The following is a 27198-nucleotide window of genomic DNA, read 5'->3' on the forward strand; positions in this document are numbered from 1 at the left end:
TCATGGTTTTCCTTCGGAAACAGTTTAATGATTTTCATAACCTGTCACAAGTGATTACAGTTCAATAGTTCAGTGCCATAAAGCAAGACTATATAATTTTGGCCTAAACTATGTCTGAACGGTTGTCACTAATCACCCACAGTAACTGTAAAAATTGTGTTTTGTCAATGATAAACATTTCAGCTTTAATTAATAAAATTAGTGGTTAGTCTTCGACCTAAACTGATTACAAATGGGCTCTTCATTCTCCTAAATTATATTCTGCTACACTGTTAAGAGCATTTGGGCAGGAGAAGTAATTCAGTGGGTAAAAGTGCTTGCCAACAAGCCTGGCAGCCATGGTTCTAGCTCCTGGGCCTGTGTGGTTGAAGAAGAGAATCCTATAAATTATCCTCTTGCTCGTTTACACACACACACACTCACACACACACACACACACACATGCACACGCGCGCGTGCACACACACACACACACACACACACACAATTACATTTTTTATTAAAAATTAAGGACATTTTCTACATTTGATCTTAGCCAAAAGGCCGAGAAGCAATAGGACATTTTCTAAAATGAGCATTGCTTTAGGATAGTTCATTGTAAGCATCTTTTTAATGATTTAGATATGTTAAAATTTCTCTCAGTAAATTGCCATGCCATATATTGCTTGGCTGGAAACGTGAGATGTGGGAATGAGGGAACGACATTCAGACAGACAAGCTAGGGTTGTGTGGGATGTGTTCCCTAGGATGGATGGAAACTCATTTATTAATTATCATTTATTATTATTACACAGCACAAGGAAGAGGGGTCAGCTGGGACCTCTCAGTGGGAGTCTGCACTGGAGCAATCTCAGGCTGGAATCATCCAGGGGAAAGTTGGAAGGGGCTCCCCTTCCTGAGGAGAAGGGAAGGGTCAATGGGGAAGGACGGTGGGACTGGGGGAGAAGAGGAGGGGGCTGTGTTGGGGATATAAAGTGAAAAAATGAATGAAAAAACGTAGAAAGTTTCACCTAATGCTTTCTGCACACACTGTCAATAACTGCCATCATTTCTGTAACTGTACTACAGCAGACTCAAAATCCAGCTCATGGACGTCAGTTTGTGTTGAGTTCACTTAACTTAATGCATAACTGGTGAGTTTCTAGAAATCTTAAGGACATGGAGTAATAAAACCAGCTAATTCTGATTTCAAAATACAAGTTTTATTTATGTGATTAGTACATATTTCAGTCTTAAAGCTTTAAAAATTTGTCTCTGGTAACTCACAGAAGAGTAGACTGTCATTGCTCAGGCAGGGCAACCTAGACACCATATCCACTTGGATTCAAGAGAAGCAGTTATAGGAAATAGAAAGAAAAGCAGGGCAGTTTGTGAGGCTATCGGTTGTGAACTTCCTGGCTCACTGTGTGATGGCTGGAACTGTGCTTGAGAAATGTGTTAGAGATCTGTCTACCCTGTGTATAGTTTCTGCATTAAGCAGCGTAGTAAATATCTGTGAGAAAATTACCTGCCTTATTTTGTGTTCTCTCTTCCTACTGGATAGAATAATATGTAGACATCAGATGACACTGATGGGGTCAGTCTAAATCAATCTGGAGACAGGACACTGGGCCTATGTGTAAAACTGATACTCAACTGAATCATCAATTTTCTGTAATGTTTATATTTATACCATATATATATAACCTGAGAAAAGCCCATAACTACTTTGAAGTACATTTATTTGAACCACTTTAACATGCTGTCCTTGCTTAGCATCACTTGTGGGCTGATTCTTCCCTTTGAGGTCAGTGCATTGCTGTATTTGAAGATGTCAAAGGAAAGGCTGCCAGAGACAAATCCTTCATCACTAACTTCATCGCTGAGGTGCTGGTCATAATCATGAATTAGACATGTTTTCTCCCTTGCCTTCAGGGAACCGAGAGTCTGACAAAGCTCCTAGTTTCTAAGTGCTATAAAGACTCATTGCTCTTAGCTATGGGCACAGCAAAGGATTTTGGGTGTTATGAGATTTCAATGTGACATTATTTGGTGCTGTTTGTATGAACATGTTGCATTCTTCTATCTGCTCCCCCACACACTACTTGTTCCTTTGCCATTGAAGAAATAGCATTAGAATTAGCTTCAAAATTTTATTTACTTAATTTAAAATTTTATTTATCTGTTCTATGTCTACGGGAGTTTTGCCTGCACATAGGTCTGTGCACCATGTGAGTGCCTGGTGCCTGCGGGGACCAGAAGAGAGATGACATCCTCTGGGACTGGAGTTATAGATGGTTGTGAACTGTCATGTTGGTGCTGGGAATTAAGCCTGGGTACCTCTGGAAGAGCAGCCAGTGCTGTTAAACACTAAGCCATCTCTCCAGCTGCACTTTGAAAATTTATATATTTAGAGTAAAACTATGTGAATCTGATTTTTACTTTTAGCTTGTGACTGGCACTTGCCCTTAATAATAGTATCTATTCACCAACTTATTTATTGCTTCTGGTATTCATATATCCTTCTGATGATAGCACCTTGATTCTTGGCTCCATTTAGGTATTTTAGATGACGCTGGGCTGTTTATGGCTCCCAAGAGCAAGGAGTGCTCAGATCTGGATGACTCTGAGGTAAGGTGCTCCAGAGTGGACATGTGGCCATGGCCAATCAAGGGTTCCAACACATAGAGGGAACTACACAATTATTGAGAAAAATACATCTATACTTTTCCAATGGATAAATGTAAGGTAGGGTTGCTGGAAGGAGATGCCTCCTAACTTAGCTTCAGCCCTTTGACTCAACAGTTCTCACAGTCTAAATTATTCATGCTGGGAGATACAAAGCCCACAGAAATGTCCCTTAGGGTAGACTATTTGGAGTAACTGATGTACAGCCAAAAGTCCTAATTGTTAAAGAAATTTACTGTTTCAGATAAGGATCAATAATTTTTTCAAAGACAGTGGTGTTTTCAATAAAAATAAAGTGTATTATCCTAACTTTAATTTTTATAGTATTTAACTAAAATATTTATTCTAAATTTTTGCCTTACATTTGTATATAAATATACATTTAGCAAAGACGTTGCAGGTAAAATTTATTTCAGGAGCTGTGGAACACATCATGTAGGGATGCTCTTTTTAGGATCATTCAGTGGTGGCTTCACTTTCACCCGCTGCAAGGCCCCTCCTCGAATAGGCAGTTTTTTCAGAGCGATGTCTGTGTCAGCCAGAGGTCCTCCCAGTAGCCGGGTAGGTGTGCTTTGCACTGTCACCACCCGACCCGAAGGCACCTGGAAAAGGAAAAGACAAATATCTACAGGTCTTCACACAAAACCTTTTGATAACAAAAACCCATATATCCTATGGTTTGCTTTGTAAAAGACACAAAGCAAAAGAGACAGTGTGACAAAGAGAAAGAAGAACTCCAGCACCAGGATTGTGGGCTTGAATTCTTCTATTGTTCATTAGTTTTGTAGCCAGGGACAAACTCTGTTCAGTGGAGGTCACTGAGAAAACTGGTATGTGGCCCTGGTCTACTTCTAGGCAAAGGAGAGCTGCACTCATCCTATAAGGAAGATGCAAGAGATGAAGTACTGACCATAGCTGGTGGCAACTCAAGAAGCCTGTGGGGTGACTCTGTTCTAACCTAGCACCGGAGGTGGGGATAAGGGAGGGGAAACCATATCTTGGAGAGATACATGCCTTAATGATGAGAAATTTGAACAACACAAAGCAAAATATATGAGGCAAAAATTCCCAGAGAGATAACATTTTGGCCACCCGCACTTTGTATCTATTAAGAAAGAGATGTAGAAAAATGACCTTACCGTTGTGTTAAGACCTTTAATAACTGTTTGGTGGAATGTTGCATTCTGTGGTCGTTCAGTATATCTGGAGGATTCTATAGCCTTTTCTTGAAGCTTCTTTGCTTTCTGAAAAATTTTAAATTAGCAAGAAAATAATATTAGTTGCCAGTAAAGCACGGTTGATGGTCCTTGCAGAGAAGGTAGGTACATCTGTTCTCCCGTTCCTCACTCCGCCACTTAGAGAAATGAAATCCTTCCATAAGATGGGTCAGAATGGAGGGAAGGGCACAGTTCTCTCTGGCTTACTCCTAGCCTTCATCTTCAAATTGTTCAGGAACATGATCCTGGCTTCCTAGGGTTAAGTAAAATGAAATGCAAAGCAGCACTTTTTCATTTGGAAAATGTGCTTTCAGTTGACAGTCTAAGAGGCAGAAGGCTCTGACAGTAGTGATATCTTACAGAACATTAGCAGAAAAGTAGAAATAAATATACGTTCTTCAAAAAGCTTCTGTCCTTAGGACTCGCTGGTTGTATATTGGTAGCGCTTTGAAAATCTTACCTTTAATGTTTTAGCATTTGATGTCCTAGCCAAGAAGTTTTCCCATGACTTGTTAGCCTGCTCTCTCTGCTTATGTGTAGCTTGTATCTGAAAGAAATATGGAAAATTAAGAGTTTTAGTTCCCATGAAACACACCAAAGGGCACAGAAGTCTGTATTTTAAAGGAAGTGCCTTCCTTTTGCTAAAGGATAATTTGAGTCAGGCTGAAAAGAAATTAGAATGTATAACAGAATTAAAAACAAACAAAACAAATCAAATGTCATTGGTCATGCTGCTAGAAGCCTTTAATCTGAGCACCCTGGAAGCCCAGGAAGGCAGAAATATTTCACTTCTAGGCTAGCCTGCTCTACAAAGTGAGTTTCAGAATAACCAGTGCCACATAGAAACCTTGTTTCAAAAAAAATCATAAAGTTTAAAGAGTTATACATTTTGTAGTTAAAGTTTGGACTACTTTCCATATAATGTAAGGCAAACGGTAAGGTCAAAACGGTTTAATACCAATGATTCTCGCCAAAAAGGAATGCTTTATATAGTTCCTGCTTGTGAAGACTTTATAGTCTGGAGAAAACTAAATGCAGGATTTAAAGACAAAAATCACAGGTGAAAATAGAGAGACTCTTCTGGCCACTGATCATAAGTTTAGGCACAATTATACTGGTAAAACAACTTTTAATCTATGACTGCAGGAAGGTAGCAATTTTGTGAGACCACTAAATTTGGCATGATACTGTGGTCTAGAAGGGTAAGTATACAACAGCTCTATTTCTTAACAGGCTTCTCACCAAATGTAGAATCAGAGGATACACACCATTGTTTGTGTGTGTGTGTGTGCTTGTGTGTATCATATAAATACAAACATATAATATTATTATAAATGTAATATTCTTAGGGACACATAAAATATGTAATTAACTGTTTTAAAAGTGGGGACAGAGGTATGACAATAAATATATAATTAAATGACAATCATTCTTGGGTTCAAAAGAGCTAATGGCCATAAGGCAGCAAAAGCTCCATGATTTCTTCCTGGTTCTGAGCATCAGTTGGCTTACAGCAGTACCCATGTCATAAAAACTTATCCATGAAAGCATTTGAAATCAATTAGCTGGGGGTGGCATTCCCAGGAGAGTGGACACAGATCCTAAGCTGTGTAGTCAAACATTCAATATTCTATGTGGAAAGATTGGACAATAGACAACACTGGAAATCACGTCAAGAAGCTGTAGTTACAGAGAACTGGGGCAAAGTGGTGACATCTCTGTCTATGGATAACACTGTTTAAATTCCTCTTGACCAGTAAAACATAGACAAATTATGCCCTAGTTTCTCACCTGTGCAGATTTCTAGGGAAGAGGCTACTTTCCGGGCTGCCTTTGTCTGTCTGGCTAATGTCAGGCCACTTTTCCTGGGCATGTAGAAACTCAGTGCTCCTAAGGGTCCTAAGCACTGAGATGAGGATGAAGCTTACAGATGGACATCACTGTCTCTGGCACAACACGGAAGGTCTGTGACCTTCAGAATGAGGTGTGAAACAAAGGCAACTCTATCTCCCTATGAAGTTGTGTACTCCTTACAGATAAACTGCCAGGCATATTTAAAGTATATATTTATGCAGGTTACAACTTCTGGAACCCTGTTGGACACTCAAGGAACAGAGCATACTAAGTATCTCTTTACCTTGTAAAATATAAGAGTACCAAAATCAAATAACACAACCAGTACATTGCTTGTTGTGCAAGCACGAAAACCTGAGCTCACATCCCCAGAACCTACATAAAAAAGCCTGGCATGGTGGCCCAGTGGTGGGGAGAAAGAGTCAGGAGGATCTCTGAGCTGAATTGTGATGTCTGAGCCTAGAGAAAAACCCTGTGGAGAGTGATTAAGACAGACCTACCCAACACACACCTCTCGGTCCCAAATTATGTTCACACCTCCATGCACATAAATGTATAAACATGCATATACCACATGTACACAAAGAGAAAAAAACACAAAAATTAAATTATAATGCTCAAAGCAACACTGGTAATAATAATTGAATTTTAAACCCCAAGCTTCATAGTTTCTTTTAAATTGCACAAAGGCATTAAAAATGACAGAGGAAAAAAACCCATTCAATGTTGATCTATTTACAAATAGGACAAATCTGCTTTATGGATAATGTTATCTAGTCTAGTTTAAACACTGATATTAAACAGCATATGCTTACTTTTGCATACACTCTTTGTTCATTCTGCACATCCTGAAGGGCTTGGTTTTCAATCATCTCACTTTGCAAGGACGCAACCATCTTTCCAATATTTTCTGTTGCTGCTATAATGGAGTTCAAAGATTTTTCATCTGTTGTGACTAGTCTTAGCTTTTCCAGCTTTATTTCTTCAGATACTTCATTCCATATTTCTCCAATCTGCAACGGCAAAGTTTAAGTTGAGAAAGTTAGACTAAACCGCAGTAAGCGAAAGGAAGCTTCTTACATAACTCCCTGTATGGCGGTCACCTGCCAACGCTGAAGCATTCCCTGACTTCCTGGAACTAAGTTAGACATTCTGGGAAGGATATGGGCACCAGCTACAGCTGAGGACTCTGCTTAATAGTTCTTTCCCTTTCATAGCTGTAGACACTACTATTCAAGTTTGGGTTTCTGAAATAGTCATGCTTTTCATACCTACAGCCCCCTAATGAAGACTAGGTCATGCTGAACAAAGAGAGGGCCATCCTGAGAGTCTGGGACATGTGACCCCCTAGAAAAGGGATCCTGGTCTTCACCTATTAGCAAAGGCATATAACTGAATCTCAAGGTTTTTTTTTTATAGTAATTATTTTATTTATTTACACTCCAGTCATGCCCTCCTCTCGGTTCCCCCTCCTTGAATCTCAAGTTTTTAACTCCACAGTTTCATCATGCTGAAATCTCCATCTCACATTCTGAAAGGACGGTACTAGAGTACACTAAGAACTAGAGAAACAGTTTAAGATAGGGATTTAAGATAGGATTGATTTTTTTTCTTTGAAAAAAAAAAGGACTTATTTATTCACAATATCCAAATATTAATGGAGATAAAATGTTTACTTCAGAGGATTTTCCTGAGACTTCAAAGACTTTCTTTACTAAGTGCACTCAGCAGCACTGAGCAACTTAGTCACTGTTAGGTGAAGTGTGGCTGACGACACAAGGAAGTGAGAAAGCAGACTTTGGAAAGCATTAACTCTACAATCAGCGACACCCTGCTTCACTCTGGCTCTAGTGCTTCCCAAACGGTAAAGATTCTGTTTCTACACCCGTTAGGCTTTAGAATGACTCTGTCTGTAATATTCATCTTCTCCTATAAGCTAGCCATTAGACCAACTGAGCAGTTCATAATGCATATACTCAATTTATCCAGTCCACTCCCAGTCCCTCTTCTCCAGTTCCTCTACTGCCACCCCCAATTCCATCTCAATTTCATGTGCTCTCTTTTAGAACAAGCAGCCACTCACAGAGCTCGCTTAGTACAGTCAGTATGCATATGGGTGTAGGACCATCTACCTGAGTATAAATAACCTATCAGGGGGACAACTCTACAGAAAACAGTCTAGCCCTCTCCTAGCAGCTGTCAATTGCCAGTAGCTCCTTAGCTAGGATGGGATTTCCTGCCCACCTTCCTGGTCCCTGGTGGTCCCCCCGCCCCCACCTCCGCAGTCAGAGCCAATGTCAGTTTATATGTACAACCATGCTGCTGTATGACTTGTGGCTCTATCGCAGTTGCATAAAATCTTTTCTCATGAAAGAAACCCAAGGAGTCATATGTCTACTTAATCAATATGAAACTGAAAGAGAATACTAGAGTATGAGTATGTTCTGGTTATGGGCACATCTTTTATTTCCCAATTTATTTTTAAAATAATAGATTTTGATTTATTAAAATGGTACTTACTTTAAAATCAAAGTATCTATGTATTATACAGAGGGTGACAAAATCTTCGGCAGATAAGCCCGGTAAGTTTTCAAAATCTATCAAAGTTTGTACAGAGAGAATTAGTTTAACAGAAGAAAATCATTTCAAGAATCACCATAAAAAGAAATTCGAACACAGACTCCTACAAGAAAACCTCCTGCCAGGTTGTCCTTACAGGGTCATCAGTAGACAACTCATTTGCTTTGGACTGTGGTCAAGAGATTTTACTATCAGAAACTAAAGAGCAGATGAGAACCTCTCCCTTAAGAGGAAGCAAAGAGTTTAAAAATGGAGATATTTTGGCCTCCATGGGAAAGGATGTGCCTAATTTGGCAGAGACTTGATGTGCCCGGATGATGGGACACCCAGAGGGTCTCTATCCTCTCAGAGGAGAAGGGGACAGGGGATGAAGGGAGGAGCTCAGTGAGGAGGGAATGGGGCAGCACTTGGGATGTAAATAAATAAACAAAAAATCGAGATAATCCAGAACACTAACATTTAAGCCTAAACATCTTAATTAACTGCATGCCATCCTGCTAGACACTGAAATTGCCTGAAAAGCTAAAAGAACTTCTCTTGGGGCTCTACATTCCAAAGTTCTAACCTTTGATTGCTATTATGACCTGTGCACTAGGGTCATGAGGGGACACGCATTTATCATACAAAAGGACTTTATTCATGTGTATTGAGGGGACTCTGTAGCAAAAGCAAGTGCAGCAATGCTTGTCACATACAAACTCTTGTGAATATCAGGGCTTTCTTACCTAGTTTATCCAACACAGCATAAATTTTTGCTCTGATATTTTCAGCAACATCCATAACTGCAATAGATGGGCAGTTAGCAGGAAGGGGCATGGTCTTTTGTTCTTCTTGAAAACTAGTAAATAGAGGTCTCTTTGTATCTGATCATTGGGTATTATGAAACAGAAGGGAGAAAAGAAAAGATAAAGACCACAGTAAATATTTAAGATTTTATTCTCTATATAAAATGGATCAAATACAAATATATGCTTAAAAATTAAAACAAACATATAGTGCACTGCTATTTTTTCTTTTATAGCGTTCTGGGAACCCATCTTAGGCCTGGTAAGCAGACATTCTGTCACTGAGCTCCCTGCGACACTGCCAGCTAGCTCATGGCTACTATTTTGAAAGTGTTTCCCGTTCTGTGGCAAAACTATGGCTTTCATTTTTCTTATTTATAGTAGATTTAAAAAAATACAGCTATGTAGGGCTTAACGGCACATGCCTTTAATCCCAGCACTCAGGATGTAGAAATAAGAGAAATTCTGGGAGTTTGAGGCCAGCCTGGTCTACACAGAGAGTTCCAGGAGAACAGGGACTACATAAGGAATCCTATCTATAAAAAAAACAAAACAAAAACAACAACAACAACAACAAAAAACCCCACACAGCTATAATTTTAATTCTTTTTAAAGGCTTATTTTATTTATGTGTGTATTTCTCTCTGTGTGTATGCATCATGTCTGGGGGGTGCCAGCAGAGGCCAGAAGAGGGCGCTGGCTTCCAGAAGCTTGAGGTATAGGCAGGTGTGATCTATCTGACCTGGGTGCTGAGATTCAAACTCAGCTCCTCTGAATAAGTAGCAAGCGTTCTTAACTGCGGAGTTTTCTTTTCAGCCTTGGCTAAAGGTGAAATTTAATGCAGAAACCTTGTTAAGTATAAAGTTCTAGAGATGGGATAATGTCAGATCAGTAATGATAATCTTGATTGGTTTCTATAAATTATGCCATAAAGAGAAAAACTATCTCATGATGTTTTAATTTAAAACTCAAGATAGCAAAAATGAAATTAGAGACAGAAATAATCCTAAGTGTAGTATTTTTATTCAATATAGATATTGCTAACAGTTTTGCTAAAAGCACAATTTGAATGTGAAAGAAGACATAACACAGTATCAGCGGCCCTACAATCCCATTACTCACTGTGACGCCATCAACCTCTGTCGGAAGGGCAGCTAAGACTGGTGAACATTTGACTTAGTTTTCCTAAAAAGAAACCCTTTGTGTAAAAAGAAAATTATAGAACCACCAGTGCACAAAGTACTGTAAGGTTTGTTGAGAAATACTATGTATCTATCAAATTCTCTTGCTAAGTGAAGCATCATAAGTGAAACTAGTTATAAAAGCAAGATGGCCAAATAAACTTATTTAGGAAGTATCAATTTCTGAGCTAAAGAATAAAGGTAAATGGCACATTTTAAAATAATCTATTAAACCGGAATCCACCACTAATTTCTTACATTTTCTTCTAATTATTCACAACTTATTTTATTAGAGAAGGAGGACAGTGGCCAGAGGACAACCTATATCGTTGTTCCCCAGGTACTATCCACTTTTTTGTCTTGTTCGCTTCTTTTGTTTTTTGAGACAGGGCTTGTGATTGTCACCGGGATACTTGGTTCTACCCTGGGGCTGGGTGGGGAGTGGGGGAGGGGGAGGCAAGGCCAAGCACAGTCCTAGCTCTAGGGAGGAGACTCAGTTTGTTTACTTTTGCTTTATTGTGTTTTGTCTTCTTGTTCTGTGGAAGAATTACAGTCCTGCAAGCACTTTACTGACTGAACTATCTCCTTGTACCCCAAGCACTCACAATTTATGATAAAAGTCTTTAGCATCTTGTTGGCAGAACCTCATAAAACGGGTCCTCATCCCCACAGTCCTGCCTGCTTTAAAGCTCTTGATAAATCTGAGTTCTTTGCACGCACACTTGTGAGCACACTCACCAACAATCTTGCCGTTCCTGTCACGTTTTACTCCTAGCTCCTTTTCCTCTTTTCTCCACAGTTTAATTAAAAGGCTGGCAGCAGTCAGGTCTTTCTTCCCACGCCAAGCATTGACATGAGCAGAAGTTTTGGGATTATCACAAAATTCAACCATTATTCCAAGAATCAGATTACAGAATTTTTTTTGGTTCAACTTTGCAAGGAAATAGAAAATGACAAAAATGTTAATGAATACTGAAAATGAAAGAGACCCTTGGATTATCAGCCAGTGCCTTCTGAGCAGTCTGACTGTAACAATGTCCAGCAAGTCATTCGCAAGCATTCATGAGCATGAATCAATACTAAAACAATAAAGAGACTGGATATCATTCTTAGGTAGTGATAAACATACTTCAAAATAAATATGTATTCATTTGGTAGAAATGGAAGGAGAAGTTTTCAAAAATGAGAGAATATCCACATTTATGTAAAACGGAGCATGGTCATCAGGATCCTGTGAGTACAGGATCTTCTTCATCTACATCCTTTGTTAAGGCTTGAAAAGATCATTATTAGGTACATTCTTTGTTATCAAGAGAATGACTGATATAACTGTTGACAGTCAAATATGAAAAAATTATGTGTAAATTTAGACTTTATCAGTAACTGTGCTATCAGGACCTTTTAAGAATTCAAGAAAATCTCTCTTATCACCAAGCATACACATTTTAAAACCAAAATAGAAAATTTAGATGTAGAAAATCCCATCTGATCCTAACTTTGAAGCTTTAGATTTGTACATTTAACTAGGACCTGTAGAAGTCAGTAAACTCAAAAAGCTCCAGTCGGGAATAGGGTGCCTTATATAAGAGAGAAAGGCTTATACAATACAGGCGATATGAAAGAGACAGGGGATGCGGGAGGTACAAAGGATATAGAGAGGATGTGGGTAGTGAAGAGGCATGATGAAGGGGCAGAGAGGATGGCTAACCAAAACGAAGTATGTATGAAACAGGCATTTGAAATCCTGTGACTTTGTAAGCCAAGCAAAACCATGTTAAGAGGCTGGCTAGAACAAGCAGTGGTTAAGAACAATTGTTCTTGCATATGGTCCAGGCTTGAGTTCCAGTATCCGAGTGGTAACTCACAGCCATCCAAAGCTCCAGTTCTAAGGGTTGCAGTGGCTGCATCAGAGCTTTGTGGGTACTAGGATTGCACACGGCACACACATACATCTGGGCAAAACACATACACATAAAATAAATCTACCAAAACATTAAAACTATGTTTTTTTAAAAAGTTAGGATGAAGATATCTGAATGGCTGGATAACACTGACCCTAAAAGCCACTGTTTATTAAAAGTTCAAGTGCCAGGTTTCGAACTCCTCATGAGTTGTTGGCTAGTGAGGCCCCAGCGATCCTCAAAACATGGACTCCTGAAATTCTTTTTGGTTGCTCACCAGAACCAGATGACAAAATTCTACAATATACCTTGGCTGCAAGATGTAGAGAAATCATGCTAGAACTGAGTTGGAACCTTCCACACTGCTGACTTGCTTTTATAGCACCAGAAGCTGCTACGCATGACGCTGGGGAGAAAAACATCAGCGGTCTTACCCAGCTCTAGACCCTACAGACTACAGTGCTAACCTGCCGGGCAAGATCTAAATACCAGCGCAGCAGAGGTACAACTTTTACGGTTAACCAACCACGGTCAGACTGAATTTGAGGCACTCTCCACAGAAGGTGCCTGATACTGTGAACCTGATTAACGATCCCTGGCTGAGGGAATCATAGGCCTTAGAAGTTAGTTATCGTTATGGTTTAGTTAAAGTACCTCACTGTCAAAGTAAATCCTCAGCATTGATCTTTACATCTGTAGGCGAATGCTATGCACTCTTGAATCAAGAAGCTTCTGTTTGTAATCAACAGTGCTAAATGCAGATAGTCATAGATGCTCAAACTGCTAAGAATAACTATGGTTATACGCTTGTCTCTAAGCTAGATATTTATATCATTCCCCGCTATGGCTCAGGAACATTAAGGAAAAGAAAGCAAAGAAGTTATAAGATGTAGAACAAAGGAAAGAAGGGCTTCAAAATACTATCTTCAGAACATGATACAGCCATTGGAAACTGCTTGACCTCACAGTAGCTATGTTTGCCTGCACCGGATCTGTACAAAACTGAGCTTGTCAACAACCAATCATAGACCAGAGACATACCTGTGGGGCCCTACACTTCCATGATAAACTATTGGTTACTTAGGAATTCTGGGAAGGTGTCTTAGGGTTTTATTGCTGTGAAAGACACCATGACCAAGGCAACAACTCTTACAAGGACAACATTTAAATGGGGCTGGCTTACAGTTTTAGAGATTCAGTCCATTATCATCATTGTGGAAAGCATGGCAGTGTGATGGCAGACATAGTGATAGAAGAGCTAAGAGTTGTACATCTTGGTCCACAGGCAGCTGTTTCACACTGGCCAGACTTGAGCATATCTGACCTCAAAGCCCACTCCACAGGAATACACTTTCTCTACAAGGCCATATCTACTCCAACAAGACCACATCTTCTCCTGGAAGCCTATATAATCGACATGGAAGAAGGAAGCTTTCTCTCTTTGCCTGCTTGCTCCTGCTAACAAGTCCATTCACTAGCACTAAAGCCTCTATCTTCAGGATTCTGGTGGATACTGAAGACCAGCTGATACATCAAGGCTCATGGACTCAACAACTGTTGGATTCTTGGACCTTCCACATGTAGGTAGACATTAATAGACTAGTGGACCAGCCTGTAGGCCATTCTAACAAATCCTTTATATCTGTATTTACATATTTATGTCTATATATGTCTCTCTATATATGGATATGGATACAAATATATAGATTCATTCTAAAAGTTGTTTCTATAGAGCAGTGGTTCTCAACTTGTGGGTCATGATCCCTTGTGAGGGTGTTGAATGACTCACATGGGCTGCCTAAGTTCACCAGAAAACACAGATATTTACATTATGCTTCATAACAATAGCAAAATTACAGTTATATGAAAATAATTTTATGTTTGGTGGTCATCATAACATGAGGAACATTAAAGAGTCACAGCATTAGGAAAGTTGAGAATCACTGCTCTAGCAAAACATGACTAATACAAATGTCCTTTATAAGGAACAGAACCAGGTGAGGTGGTGCATGCTTTTAATCCTTGTGCTCAGGATGCAGAGGCAGGTGGATCTCTGTGAGTTTAAGGCCAGCCTGATCTTCTACAAAGCGAGTTCCAGAACAGCTAGGGCTACACAGAGAAACCCTGTCTGAGAGAGAGAGAGAGAGAGAGAGAGAGAGAGAGAGAGAGAGAGAGACAGTAAATACTCCATAATATTTAACCTTTTAGCAGAGCTGTTTTGAAACAGAACCTTAAATCAAATGAGTGGTTTTTGTTGTTGTTTTTTTACTTTACTTTCAGGAGAAAGAAACAAATGTTCATGGTTGAAATTGATGCAACAACATTCTTAACATTTATTGACTAAATCCACACTGTGTACAACTTAGTGACCTAATCATAGCAAGCACATTACAACCATGTATGTAGGAATAACAGGTCCATGAATTTACATTAACACATGCACAGCACATTCATGTACATATTCACTGGGTGCTCAGACGCAGCATTATCACTCATTTAGCCTCCTCACACCGGGATGAGACAGATGCTATTGTTATCTGGTTTTATAGATGAAAACATTACGAATATAGTAATGTACAAATTTTCTTGCAAGGACATGATAAGACTGATAATTTTGCTACATTTATCAAATCAAAATGGGTTAATTACTCTGTTAATAAAATAAGTGTGGAAGTTATATTGACATGGCTATGACTCTGCATGAGACTTCCAGATTTCATTGAAAACAAATTATGACTTCTCTCTGTTATAATACTGATTACAGTCCTAGTTCAGATCAGTGAAACTGACATCAGATCTCCACAGCTGCCAGGTGGGTGGCTCCTAGCTCACGCCTGACATCCTGTATGTCCCCATATTACTTCTGGACTGCAGACACTTCTTTAAAGTGTCATCTTTTTCTAATGTTATCCATAAATTTAATGTTGGGGGAAAGCTGAAAAATTTTGATTGAATGATAGATATTTGATGGAGGACACAGTGTAGCTTGTCATAAACTAGTTCTTCACAGGTAGACAGAGTAAAAGGGAACACATCAGCTGACCTGTGTGTAGGAGCACTGACCCATGCAAACTGACTCATAACTGGAGGAGTGATCAGGACCCTTAACATGCTAGTGTTCTGGAAACCTCTGGAAGGAGTTTTATTCAAAATAATATATCTGGCTGGGCATGGCGCACACCTTGAATTCCAACACTCAGAAGTGAGAGGTAGGAAGATCTCTGTGAGTTCCAAGCCAGCTGATTTATATAGTGAGTTTCAGGATAGCCTGAACCACATAGAGAGACCATGACTCAAAACAAAGCAAAACAACCCAAACCCCAAACAAATAAACAAACAAAAATCCATCACTAAATCTGAACATAGTTTGAGGCACGTTTATTCAAAAACCCTGTTCTTTGGTACTTGGTTTGGGAAAGGTTAGTATGGATGCATTTATGTTTTGTGTTAGAGTACTAACTCGGGTTACAGTAAGTGGATATTACTTACTGCTAGTATATCCAAAAGGAGAAAAATCCCTTCCTTTTCAAGAAAATAATCTTCAGAATCATAACATCCCAAAATGCAGCACCTTCAATTAAAAGAAAGCCATTCAGTCAACAAACATCTGTTATTGGAATTAACTTGTAGATCCTCCTTCCTACCACAGCATCGTTAGGCAATTCTTTTACTTTATTCCTCTAAACCAAGTAGGTAATTTGTTTTACTTTAAAAATAGAAACCCTGAAGAAGCTCTATAAATGTGATTCAATTGTAATCTTTTCAAGAGTTTATGTGTGTGTGTGTGTGTGTATGCACACACATGTGCATGCATGGGTATGTGCACGCGTGTGTGCGCGTGCACTCGCGCACGCGCTCACACACACACACACAAACACAAACCCCTGAGAATACTAGAGGTTGGTGGCAGGTGCCTTGCAAGTGGAGAGTGGGAAGCCACATGTACCATTGCAGGGTGGCACTGGCTACCGCTGGCCACCACGCATAGACAGTAAAGTTTTCTGCCAAGATGAGGTTTTGAGAATTAACCAATCAGATGAGAGACAAGTTAACCAATCAGATGAGAGACATGTTAATGATTCAGATGTGAGACATGCAAATGAGGTGGTAAGCATAACCCATGCATAACCAATCCGGGTGTGAGACACATCTCTCCTAGGCCTATATAAGCAGCACCAGTTCTGGGCTTGGGGTCACTTCGCCTCTGCAATCAAGCTCTCCCAATAAACATGTGCGGAAGGATCCTATTGCAGCTTCGTCAGGCGCGTGCAAGAGTGGAGTTACAGGAACTTCTCACTGATGATTCTTGAAGCTCTCTAGTTGCTGTATTTATCTGTTTACTATCTCGTTCATGGTTTGGTTCTAGTTGCTGTAGTTATCTGTTTACTAACTCGTTCATGGTTTGGTGCAGTCGAATTATTTGATGATTCTTGATTACATTCATGCTTGCACTTGACGTTTGCTCCAGTGCCTACTCTTCAAGTCCATGTAGACTGCATGGAGTGAGGGACTGGGACTGCTTCCAGGGCTACTTTTACTGTTTTTCTCAGGAGTTTCCTTAGTAAGCTGATAAAGCTATTGACAACAGTAAGGATGAAGATGATGGTCACTAGTAAAAATTATCTGCTTTTTCCAAACCTTAAAATCTGCTAGGGTCAGCTCCCTCTGTTCTTTGGTTAAAAATGGTTTCCTTTTTAAAACAAGAGAGCAGTTGGCTTGGGCAATTCTGTGGGTGATTATATTGGTTACACTATCTGTGACAAGAAGATCCATCCACTGCGGGTGGCATCATTCCCTGGGCTATTTATGTCACCCGATCCTTATCCAGGAATGGAGAAAACAAGCTGAGCACAAGCATTTGCTCAATCTCTGCTCAGAACTGTGGATGTAAGGTGACTAGCTGCTTCAGACTCCTGACAGCTCAACCTCTCCACTGGTGGACTGGAGCCAGGAATTATGAGTGACAATAAACCCTGTCTCCTCCAAGTGACTTTTGTCAGGCCATTGTGTCATTAAAATTAGAAAAGAAGCCAAGATAGAGGGTTAGCTTGTTTTGTTTGTTTTCCAGCTTACAACTTTTTAACCTTTAAACAGTGTCAATTCCTACAATAAATATTTCTCTCTATATAGCACATATTAATTTTGTTTCTCTGGAGAATTCTGACATTTAATGCATCTAAGTTATCAATAAAAGCTAAGAAGAAAAAGGAACAAGGAAAAATAATTATGTTACCAAATATCCTCATATATTTAAAAGTCAAAATTACTAAATCAACATAAAATTATAGAAAAGTTAGATGACTGAAACTGGCACAGAGCTGAGTACCTAAAAGAGCCAAAGCAGAAGCAGCATCCTGCGTAGGTAATGGGGATGCTTCTGTTTTCCCAGATGATACCAGAGTGGAATGGAGTTAATCACAACAAACAATTGAATTTTGAAACATGGCTTTTCTACTTGAGTGGGAGATGGGCTTGGTTACTTCTCACATTCAGGTTATCTAACACACAAGGCACTGGCTTCTCACCAACAGACAAGACTTATCCCTCTGGTGTACTTCTGAGGGAAGCAAACAGTAGCTGTAAATTAAAAAAAATTTTTTTTATACTCAGGCATTCACTTAGTCATCGTAATACTCACCAAATGCTGTCTAACGTACTGAAAAGAAGGACATTGTAGCCTAAACCCCTCTGTAAATTCTTGGGGTCTGTTTTCATTACATGAAGAACTATGTCAACTCCTTCAGTACCAAACATTTCCTGTCAAAGAGAGTTGTTTAAATCATTTCTTACAATAAATATATAATTGTTCTGTTCTCTATGTCATCCTATGCCTTAAAAATATTTTTCTACCAGAAAAACAATACTAGCATTGTTTGGTTGTTTTCAAATTAGGTTTGCTAGTTTCCAAGCTAGGAATTTAAAACATTAAAAATTGTACTTCTCCGGAGCTAGAGAGGTAGCCTAGCTTAGAGTGCTTGTTGCTTTCTATCATATATGGTTCTCCAGGACCCACATCCATCAGGCTCACAATCATCCAGTTTCAGGGAGTCCAATACCTTCTCCTGACACCCAAGGCCACCAAGCACACATGTGGTGAATGTACACATGCAGGCAAAAGACTCATACATTGTACAACAAAGAAAGAAATCTAAAAAGCAGTTTGTTTTTAAAGAATGTACTCATTCATTCTTAGTTCTTTATGGTAAGTTATAAAGGCAATCACTTTAAAATCAGTGTGCTGGCTTAGTGTTCTTAGTAATTTTTTCTCTGTGTCTGAATATGTAAACCATATAAAACTCGTCCATGACTTCTTCCACATTAGGGTGTCTTACAGCCTGGAGACTTGTAAATGAATAGCAGGCATCAATATATATCATGGCAGATGCTATGTTCTCAGGAGAGGAATAAGTAGATAAGTGACAAGACACCCTTTAATGACGTATATAAACTTATCAGTACTCAGTCTTCCCCCCTTACCAATTCTTTTTCTTACTGCCATGCTGCTCTGTCCTAGTTTCGATCATGATTATTATTCTAGATGAGCAGGCTCAGGACAGAAAAGAATAGTATGTTATATGTCAAGGTTTGGAGCCAAGCCTATCTTTTTCTTCCTATTGCCTTTCCTTAAAAGTCTCTCTATTTATGACATTAGAGAGACAGCTTGTTTTCTTTCAGAGGAACAGCATTCGATTACTAGCACCTATGTGCAGCCACACACATCCATAACTCCAGGAGATCCAATACCCTCTTCTGACACTAGTACCAGACATGCATATGCTGCACACACACCTGCGAACAAAAAACTCATACATATAAAATATACGTATCTAACATTTAAAAAAAATCTATCTAAATTTTAAACTTTTTTATCTTTCCAATTCTATCTCTTATTGAAATTATCAATCCACAGCGTCGGAGCGGGCAGCCGAGCAGGAACGAGGCAGCAACAGCGGCTGCGACTCTGGATCCGCCACGGGATCCTAAGACCTCTGGTGAGTGGAACACAGCGCCTGCTCCAATCCAATCTCGCAGGACCTGAGACGGCATTAATTAAGGAAGCAGGTAACCCGGCCTGATACGTGGCTCAAGTCCCTTCCGGCCAGCCCACTACAGCACCGTGGCCCAGGGGAGTCTCCGGACACCCACAAGGACCCACACAGGATCCGCCATGGGATCCTAAGTCCTCTCGTGAGTGGAACACAACTTCTGCCAGGAGGCAGGTTCAAACACCAGATATCTGGGCACCATCCCTGCAAGAGGAGAGCTTGCATGCAGAAAGTACTCTGACCACTGAAACTAAGGATAGAGCTAGTCTCCCAGGTCTGCTGATAGAGGCTAACATAATCACCTGAGGAACAAGCTCTAACCAGAGACAACTATAACAACTAGCTCCAGAGAATACAAGATGGCAAAAGGCAAATGTAAGAATCCTACTAACAGAAATCAAGACAGCTCACCATCATCAGAACGCAGCACTCCCATGCCACCTAGTCCTGGGCACCCCAACACAACCGAAAAGCTAGACCCAGATTTAAAAGCATATCTCATGATGATGGTAGAGGACTTTAATAACTCACTTAAAGAAATACAGGAGAACACCGCTAAAGAGTTACAAGTCCTTAAAGAAAAACAGGAAAACACAACCAAAAAGGTAGAAGTACTTATAGAAAAACAGGAAAACACATCCAAACAGCTGATGGAAATGAACAAGACCATACTAGACCTAAAAAGGGAAGTAGACACAATAAAGAAAACCCAAAGCGAGGCAACGCTGGAGATAGAAACCCTAGGAAAGAAATCTGGAACCATAGACACGAGCATCAGCAACAGAATACAAGAGATGGAATAGAGAATCTCAGGTGCAGAAGATTCCATAGAGAACATCAGCACAACAATCAAAGATAATACAAAACGCAAAAAGATCCTAACTCAAAACATCCAGGAAATCCAGGACACAATGAGAAGACCTAACCTACTGATAATAGGAGTTGATGAGAATGAAGATTTTCAACTTAAAGGGCCGGCAAATATCTTCAACAAAATTATAGAAGAAAACTTCCCAAACCTAAAGAATGACATGCCCATGAACATACAAGAAGCCTACAGAACTCGAAATAGACTGGACCAGAAAAGAAATTCCTCCCGACACATAAAAATCAGAACAACAAATACACTAAATAAAGATAGAATATTAAAAGCAGTAAGGGAGAAAGGTCAAGTAACATATAAAGGAAGGCCTATCAGAATTACACCAGACTTTTCACCAGAGACTATGAAAGCCAGAAGAGCCTGGACAGATGTTATACAGACACAAAGAGAACACAAATGCCAGCCCAGGCTACTATACCCGGCCAAACTTTCAATTACCATAGATGAAGAAACCAAAGTATACCACGACAAATCCAAATTCACACATTATCTTCCCACGAATCCAGCCCTTCAAAGGGTAATAACAGAAAAGAAGCAATACAAGGACAGAAATCACGCCCTAGAACAAGCAAGAAAGTAATCCCTCAACAAACCAAAAAGAAGACAGCCACAAGAACAGAATGCCAACTATAACAACAAAAATAAAAGGAAGCAACAATTACTTTTCCTTAATATCTCTTAATATCAATGGACTCAATTCCCCAATAAAAAGACATAGACTAACAGACTGGCTACACAAACAGGACCCAACATTCTGCTGCTTACAGGAAACCCATCTCAGGGAAAAAGACAGACACTACCTCAGAGTGAAAGACTGGAAAACAATTTTCCAAGCAAATATTCTGAAGAAACAAGCTGGAGTAGCCATTCTATTATCGGATAAAATCAACTTCCAACCCAAAGTTATCAAAAAAGACAAGGAGGGATACTTCATACTCATCAAAGGTAAAATCCTCCAAGAGGAACTCTCAATTCTGAATATCTACGCTCCAAATGCAAGGGCAGCCACATTCATTAAAGACACTTTAGTAAAGCTCAAAGCACACATTGCACTTCACACAATAATAGTGGGAGACTTCAACACACCACTTTCATCAATGGACAGATCGTGGAAACAGAAACTAAACAGGGACACAGTGAAACTAACAGAAGTTATGAAACAAATGGATCTGACAGATATCTACAGAACATTTTATCCTAAAACAAAAGGATATAGCTTCTTCTCAGCACCTCACAGGACCGTCTCCAAAATTGACCATATAATTGGTCACAAAACAGGCCTCAACAGATACAAAAATATTGAAATTGTCCCATTTATCCTATCAGACCACCATGGCCTAAGGCTGATCTTCAATAACAACATAAATAATGGAAAGCCAACATTCACGTGGAAACTGAACAACACCCTTCTCAATGATACCTTGGTCAAGGAAGGAATAAAGAAAGAAATTAAAGACTTTTTAGAGTTTAATGAAAATGAAGCCACAACATACCCAAACCTATGGGACACAATGAAAGCATTTCTAAGAGGGAAACTCTGAGTGCCTCCAAGAAGAAATGGGAGAGAGCACATACTAGCAGCTTGACAACACATCTAAAAGCTCTAGAAAAAAAGGAAGCAAATTCACCCAAGAGGAGTAGACAGCAGGAAATAATCAAACTCAGGGGTGAAATCAACCAAGTGGAAACAAGTAGAACTATTCTAAGAATTAACCAAATGAGGAGTTGGTTCTTTGAGAAAATCAACAAGACAGATAAACCGTTAGCTAGACTCACTAGAGGGCACAGGGACAAAATCCTAATTAACAAAATCAGAAATGAAAAGGGAGACATAGCAGATCCTGAAGATATCCAAAACACCATCAGATCCTTCTACAAAAGGCTATACTCAACAAAACTGGAAAACCTGGATGAAATGGACAAGTTTCTAGACAGATACCAGGTACCAAAGTTAAATCAGAATCAAGTTAACGATCTAAACAGTCCCATATCCCCTAAAGAAATAGAAGCAGTCATTAATAGTCTCCCAACCAAAAAAAGCCCAGGACCAGATGGGTTTAGTGCAGAGTTCTACCAGACCTTCAAAGAAGATCTAATTCCAGTTCTTCACAAACTATTCCACAAAATAGAAGTAGAGGGAACTCTACCCAACTCATTCTATGAAGCCACAATTACTCTGATACCTAAACCACAGAAAGATCCAACAAAGATAGAGAACTGCAGACCAATTTCCCTTATGAATATAGATGCAAAAATCCTCAATAAAATTCTCGCGAACCGAATCCAATTACACATTAAAGCAATCATCCATCCTGACCAAGTAGGTTTTATTCCAGGGATGCAGGGATGGTTTAATATACGAAAATCCATCAATGTAATCCATTATATAAACAAACTCAAAGACAAAAACCACATGATCATCTCGTTAGATGTGGAAAAAGCATTCGACAAGATCCAACACCCATTCATGATAAAAGTCTTGGAAAGATCAGGAATTCAAGGCCCATACCTAAACATGATAAAAGAAATCTACAGCAAACCAGTAGCCAACATCAAAGTAAATGGTGAGAAGCTTGAAGCAATCCCACTAAAATCAGGGACTAGACAAGGCTGCCCACTTTCTCCCTACCTCTTCAACATAGTACTTGAAGTCCTAGCCAGAGCAATTCGACAACAAAAGGAGATCAAGGGGATACAAATTGGAAAAGATGAAGTCAAAATATCACTTTTTGCAGATGATATGATAGTATATATAAGAGACCCTAAAAATTCCACCAGAGAACTCCTAAACCTGGTAAACAGCTTCAGTGAAGTAGCTGGATATAAAATTAACTCAAACAAGTCAATGGCCTTTCTCTACACAAAGAATAAACATGCTGAGAAAGAAATCAGGGAAACAACACCCTTCTCCATAGTCACAAATAATATAAAATATCTTGGCGTGACTCTAACTAAGGAAGTGAAAGATCTTCATGATAAATACTTCAAGTCCCTGAAGAAAGAAATTAAAGAAGATCTCAGAAGATGGAAAGATCTCCCATGCTCATGGATTGGCAGGATCAACATTGTAAAAATGGCTATCTTGCCAAAAGCAATCTACAGATTCAATGCAATCCCCATCAAAATTCCAACTCAATTCTTCAAAGAATTAGAAAGAGCAATCTGCAAATTCATCTGGAATAACAAAAAACCTAGGATAGCAAAAGCTCTTCTCAAGGATAAAAGTACCTCTGGTGGAATCACCATGCCTGACCTAAAGCTTTACTACAGAGCAATTGTGATAAAAACTGCATGGTACTGGTATAGTGACTGACAAGTAGACCAATGGAATAGAATTGAAGACCCAGAAATGAACCCACACACCTATGGTCACTTGATCTTCGACAAGGGAGCTAAAACCATCCAGTGGAAGAAAGACAGCATTTTCAACAAATGGTGCTGGCACAACTGGTTGTTATCATGTAGAAGAATGCGAATCAACCCATTCCTCTCTCCTTCTACTAAGGTCAAATCTAAGTGGATCAAGGAACTTCATGTAAAACCAGAGACACTGAAACGTATAGAGGAGAAAGTGGGGCAAAGCCTTGAAGATATGGACACAGGGGAAAAATTCCTGAATAGAACAGCAATGGCTTGTGCTGTAAGATCGAGGATTGACAAATGGGACCTCATGAAACTGCAAAGCTTCTGCAAGGCAAAAGACACCGTCAATAAGACAAAAAGACCACCAACAGATTGGGAAAGGATCTTTACCTATCCTAAATCAGATAGGGGACTAATATCCAACATATATAAAGAACTCAAGAAGGTGGACTTCAGAAAATCAAATAACCCCATTAAAAAATGGGGCTCAGAACTGAACAAAGAATTCTCACCTGAGGAATACCGAGTGGCAGAGAAGCACCTGAAAAATGGTTCAACATCCTTAATCATCAGAGAAATGCAAATCAAAACAACCCTGAGATTCCATCTCACACCAGTCAGAATGGCTAAGATCAAAAATTCAGGTGACAGCTGATGCTGGCGAGGATGTGGAGAAAGAGGAACACTCCTCCATTTTTGGTGGGATTGCAAGCTTGTACAACCACTCTGGAAATCAGTCTGGCGGTTCCTCAGAAAATCGGACATAGTACTACCAGAGGATTCCACAATACCTCTCCTGGGCATATATCCAGAAGATGTCCCAACCGGTAAGAAGGACACATGCTCCACTATGTTCATAGCAGCCTTATTTATAATAGCCAGAAGCTGGAAAGAACCCAGATGCCCCTCAACAGAGGAATGGATACAAAAAATGTGGTACATTTATATAATGGAGTACTACTCAGCTATTAAAAAGAATGAATTTACGAAATTCCTAGGCAAATGGTTGGACCTGAAGGGCATCATCCTGAGTGAGGTAACCCAATCACAAAAGAACTCAAATGAAATGTACTCACTGATAAGTGGATATTAGCCCAGAAACTTAGTATAGTGAGATATAAGGTAAAAGATGCAAAACACATGAAACTGAAGAAGAACGAAGACCAAAGTGTGGACACTTTGCTCCTTCTTAGAATTGGAAACAATCACCCATGGAAGGAGTTACAGAGACAAAGTCTGGAGCTGAGACAAAAGGATGGACCATCTAGAGACTGCCATATCCAGGGATCCATCCCATAATTAGCCTCCAAACGATGACACCATTGCATACACTAGCAAGCCTTTGTTGCAAGGACCGTGATATAGCTGTCCCTTGTGAGACTAGGCTGGGGCCTAGCAAACACAGAAGAGGATGCTCACAGTCAACTATTGGATGGATCACAGGGCCCCTAATGGAGGAGCTAGAGAAAGTATCCAAGGAGCTAAAGAGATCTGCAACCCTATAGGTGGAACAACAATATGAACTAACCAGTACCCCCCGGAGCTCATGTCTCTAGCCTCATATGTATCAAACGATGGTCTAGTCGGCCATCACTGGAAAGAGAGGCCCATTGGTTAGGCAAACTTTATATGCCCCAGTACAGGGGAACGCCAGGGCCAAAAAATGGGAATGGGTGGGTAGGGGAGTGGGGAGGGGGAGGGTGTGGGGGACTTTTGGGATAGCATTGGAAATGTAATTGAGGAAAATATGTAATAAAAAATTATCATTTTATGTCAGTCAATATTTTACTCTGGTGCTAATGACTATAAAAGAGAATTAAACTACTGTTTTAATGTTCTAGTTTTTTTTTTTTTTTAATAAAGACACCTGAAACGCCAAGCAATATTTCTGACAATTCACTCTACTATGGATAGCTGCTTTCAGTCTTGTCATTCTGTCCTAGGTTTTTACTCAGAAGAAGTGAAAGAATTACATTTCCTCAAAAGACTGGATCAAGAGTGTTCACTTAAACTTTGGTTTTAACAGTCCAAATACAAAACGCCTAAATGCATATCAATAAGGTACAAGGTAAACAGGTTTTGACAGATCATAGATTACTATTTAGTGATAAAAATGAATGATACATGCAGCACTATGAATATATTCCAGAAACACATGCAACTTCTTTCTGGATAACAAAACCACATACGGAAGACCAAATACTGTGTGATTTCACTCATATCAGAATTGGCAAAACTAATCTATAGGTGTGTGACTGCAGGACAGACAAGTAAATGTGATACCTGTACAAGATTGTACTTAGAGATGTATATTACATATTCCAATTGGAATATTGGTAAAATATGTTATGTACATTCAAAAACCTATTGAAATAGACATGCAAGCCTTGTACATTACACAGTATGTATGTAACCATACTCTAAAAGTATTGAACTTTAGTTAGATTTTAAATTTAGTTTATTTATTCATTGTGCACCTGTATGGGAGGTGTGTGTTATGATGCATGTTTGGAGGTTGAAGACAAGTTTCTCCTTCCGTTATGTGGATTCCTAGGAATGCAGGTTGCTAGGCTTAGTCCAAGTGTGTTTAAATGCGGAGTCATCCCATCGGCCCACATTAGACAAGATTAGAAAGAAGGGAAAACCTGTATCGACACTGGAGACTGGGAGATCTGAGTATTAGGGTCTACATTACATACCTTCCTTTGGATATAATTTTCACAAAGACCTGACAGAATAAGTAATGTGTCAGACTGGATTTCTAAGGCAATGGCCTCTTCCTTCTCAGCAGGTCTGCTCATCATAGTTTTAAAAATTTCTGGTAAGAGAAAAATTGAAGATTGTAATTATTAAATACATTTTTATCATTTACTATTAGGAAACTCCCTTTTAGGAAGAGTTTTCACATTCTAGCCCACAACTCCAGCAAAATCCCCCTGCTCTACCAGGTGCCATGACTATATCCAGAACCACAGACATCCAACATTTCCTCAGAGCCTGCCCAGCATGTCAACAGCACCCCACCCTGTTATCATCATATCCCAGCCCACAACTTCAGCAGAAGCCCTCTGCTCTACCAGAGGACACACAAGTACCCTGAACTCTAGAGGCCATCCTATCTCCCAGAATTTCAAAATTCTAACCCAGATGTCACAGAGTCTGCCTATACCCCTAGAGAAGAAGAATCACCTGTCACGAGAGCCACGGGCTGCCCAAGACAGAAGACCAGAAAGGAAATGGAAACCAAGGGGAAAAATCCATTCAGCAAAGAGAAACTCTGAAGTTGGCCTATAAGGCTATAATTAGCCCACACCCAGGTGAGAGAGGCCAGTTTCAGAACACAACAACAGCAAGGGCAATATGGTACTACCGGAGCTGAGCCATTCTACTACAGCTCTGGATATTCCAATGCACCCGAAGCACAAGAAAATGACCTTAAAACCAATTTTATGAAGATGGTAAGGGCCCTTAAGGAAGAAATGAATAAATTCCTTAAAGAAATCCCAGAAAACATAGGCAAAAAATGGGAAGGAAATGAATAAATCGTTTAAAGACACCCAATCAAACCAAGAAAGAGCAGGTGAAGGAAATGAATAAAATTGTTAAAGACCTGAAAATGGAAATAGGAGCAATAAAGAAAACACAAACTGAGGGAATCTTGGAAACAGGAAATCTAGGTAAATTATCAGAACTATGGACACAAAAATCACCAACAGAACAC

General features: G+C 39.6%; 1 protein-coding gene across 3 annotated transcripts in view; it reads right to left on the reverse strand.

Annotated features, from left to right (window-relative positions):
- Nucleotides 1–1180: 1180 nt before the first annotated feature.
- The window catches only part of Cfap69 (cilia and flagella associated protein 69), an 84955-nt gene continuing 58937 nt past the window's right edge, over nucleotides 1181–27198 (reverse strand). For 2 of the 3 annotated variants that reach the window (XM_006503560.4, XM_011240666.1), the window contains 10 exons: nucleotides 26177–26295; nucleotides 17824–17942; nucleotides 15675–15756; nucleotides 11023–11215; nucleotides 9044–9181; nucleotides 8259–8335; nucleotides 6554–6751; nucleotides 4345–4431; nucleotides 3807–3911; nucleotides 1181–3269 (listed from right to left, as the gene is read on the reverse strand). In XM_006503560.4, coding sequence (XP_006503623.1) covers nucleotides 3099–3269; nucleotides 3807–3911; nucleotides 4345–4431; nucleotides 6554–6751; nucleotides 8259–8335; nucleotides 9044–9181; nucleotides 11023–11215; nucleotides 15675–15756; nucleotides 17824–17942; nucleotides 26177–26295 — 1289 coding nt within the window. In that variant the 3' untranslated portion in view covers nucleotides 1181–3098. The remainder of the gene's footprint in view (nucleotides 3270–3806; nucleotides 3912–4344; nucleotides 4432–6553; nucleotides 6752–8258; nucleotides 8336–9043; nucleotides 9182–11022; nucleotides 11216–15674; nucleotides 15757–17823; nucleotides 17943–26176; nucleotides 26296–27198) is intronic. The other variant, NM_172447.2, reaches the window with a different exon arrangement.

The sequence above is a fragment of the Mus musculus genome, chromosome 5 (assembly GCF_000001635.26).
Source record: "Mus musculus strain C57BL/6J chromosome 5, GRCm38.p6 C57BL/6J".
Classification (NCBI taxonomy): domain Eukaryota; kingdom Metazoa; phylum Chordata; class Mammalia; order Rodentia; family Muridae; genus Mus; species Mus musculus.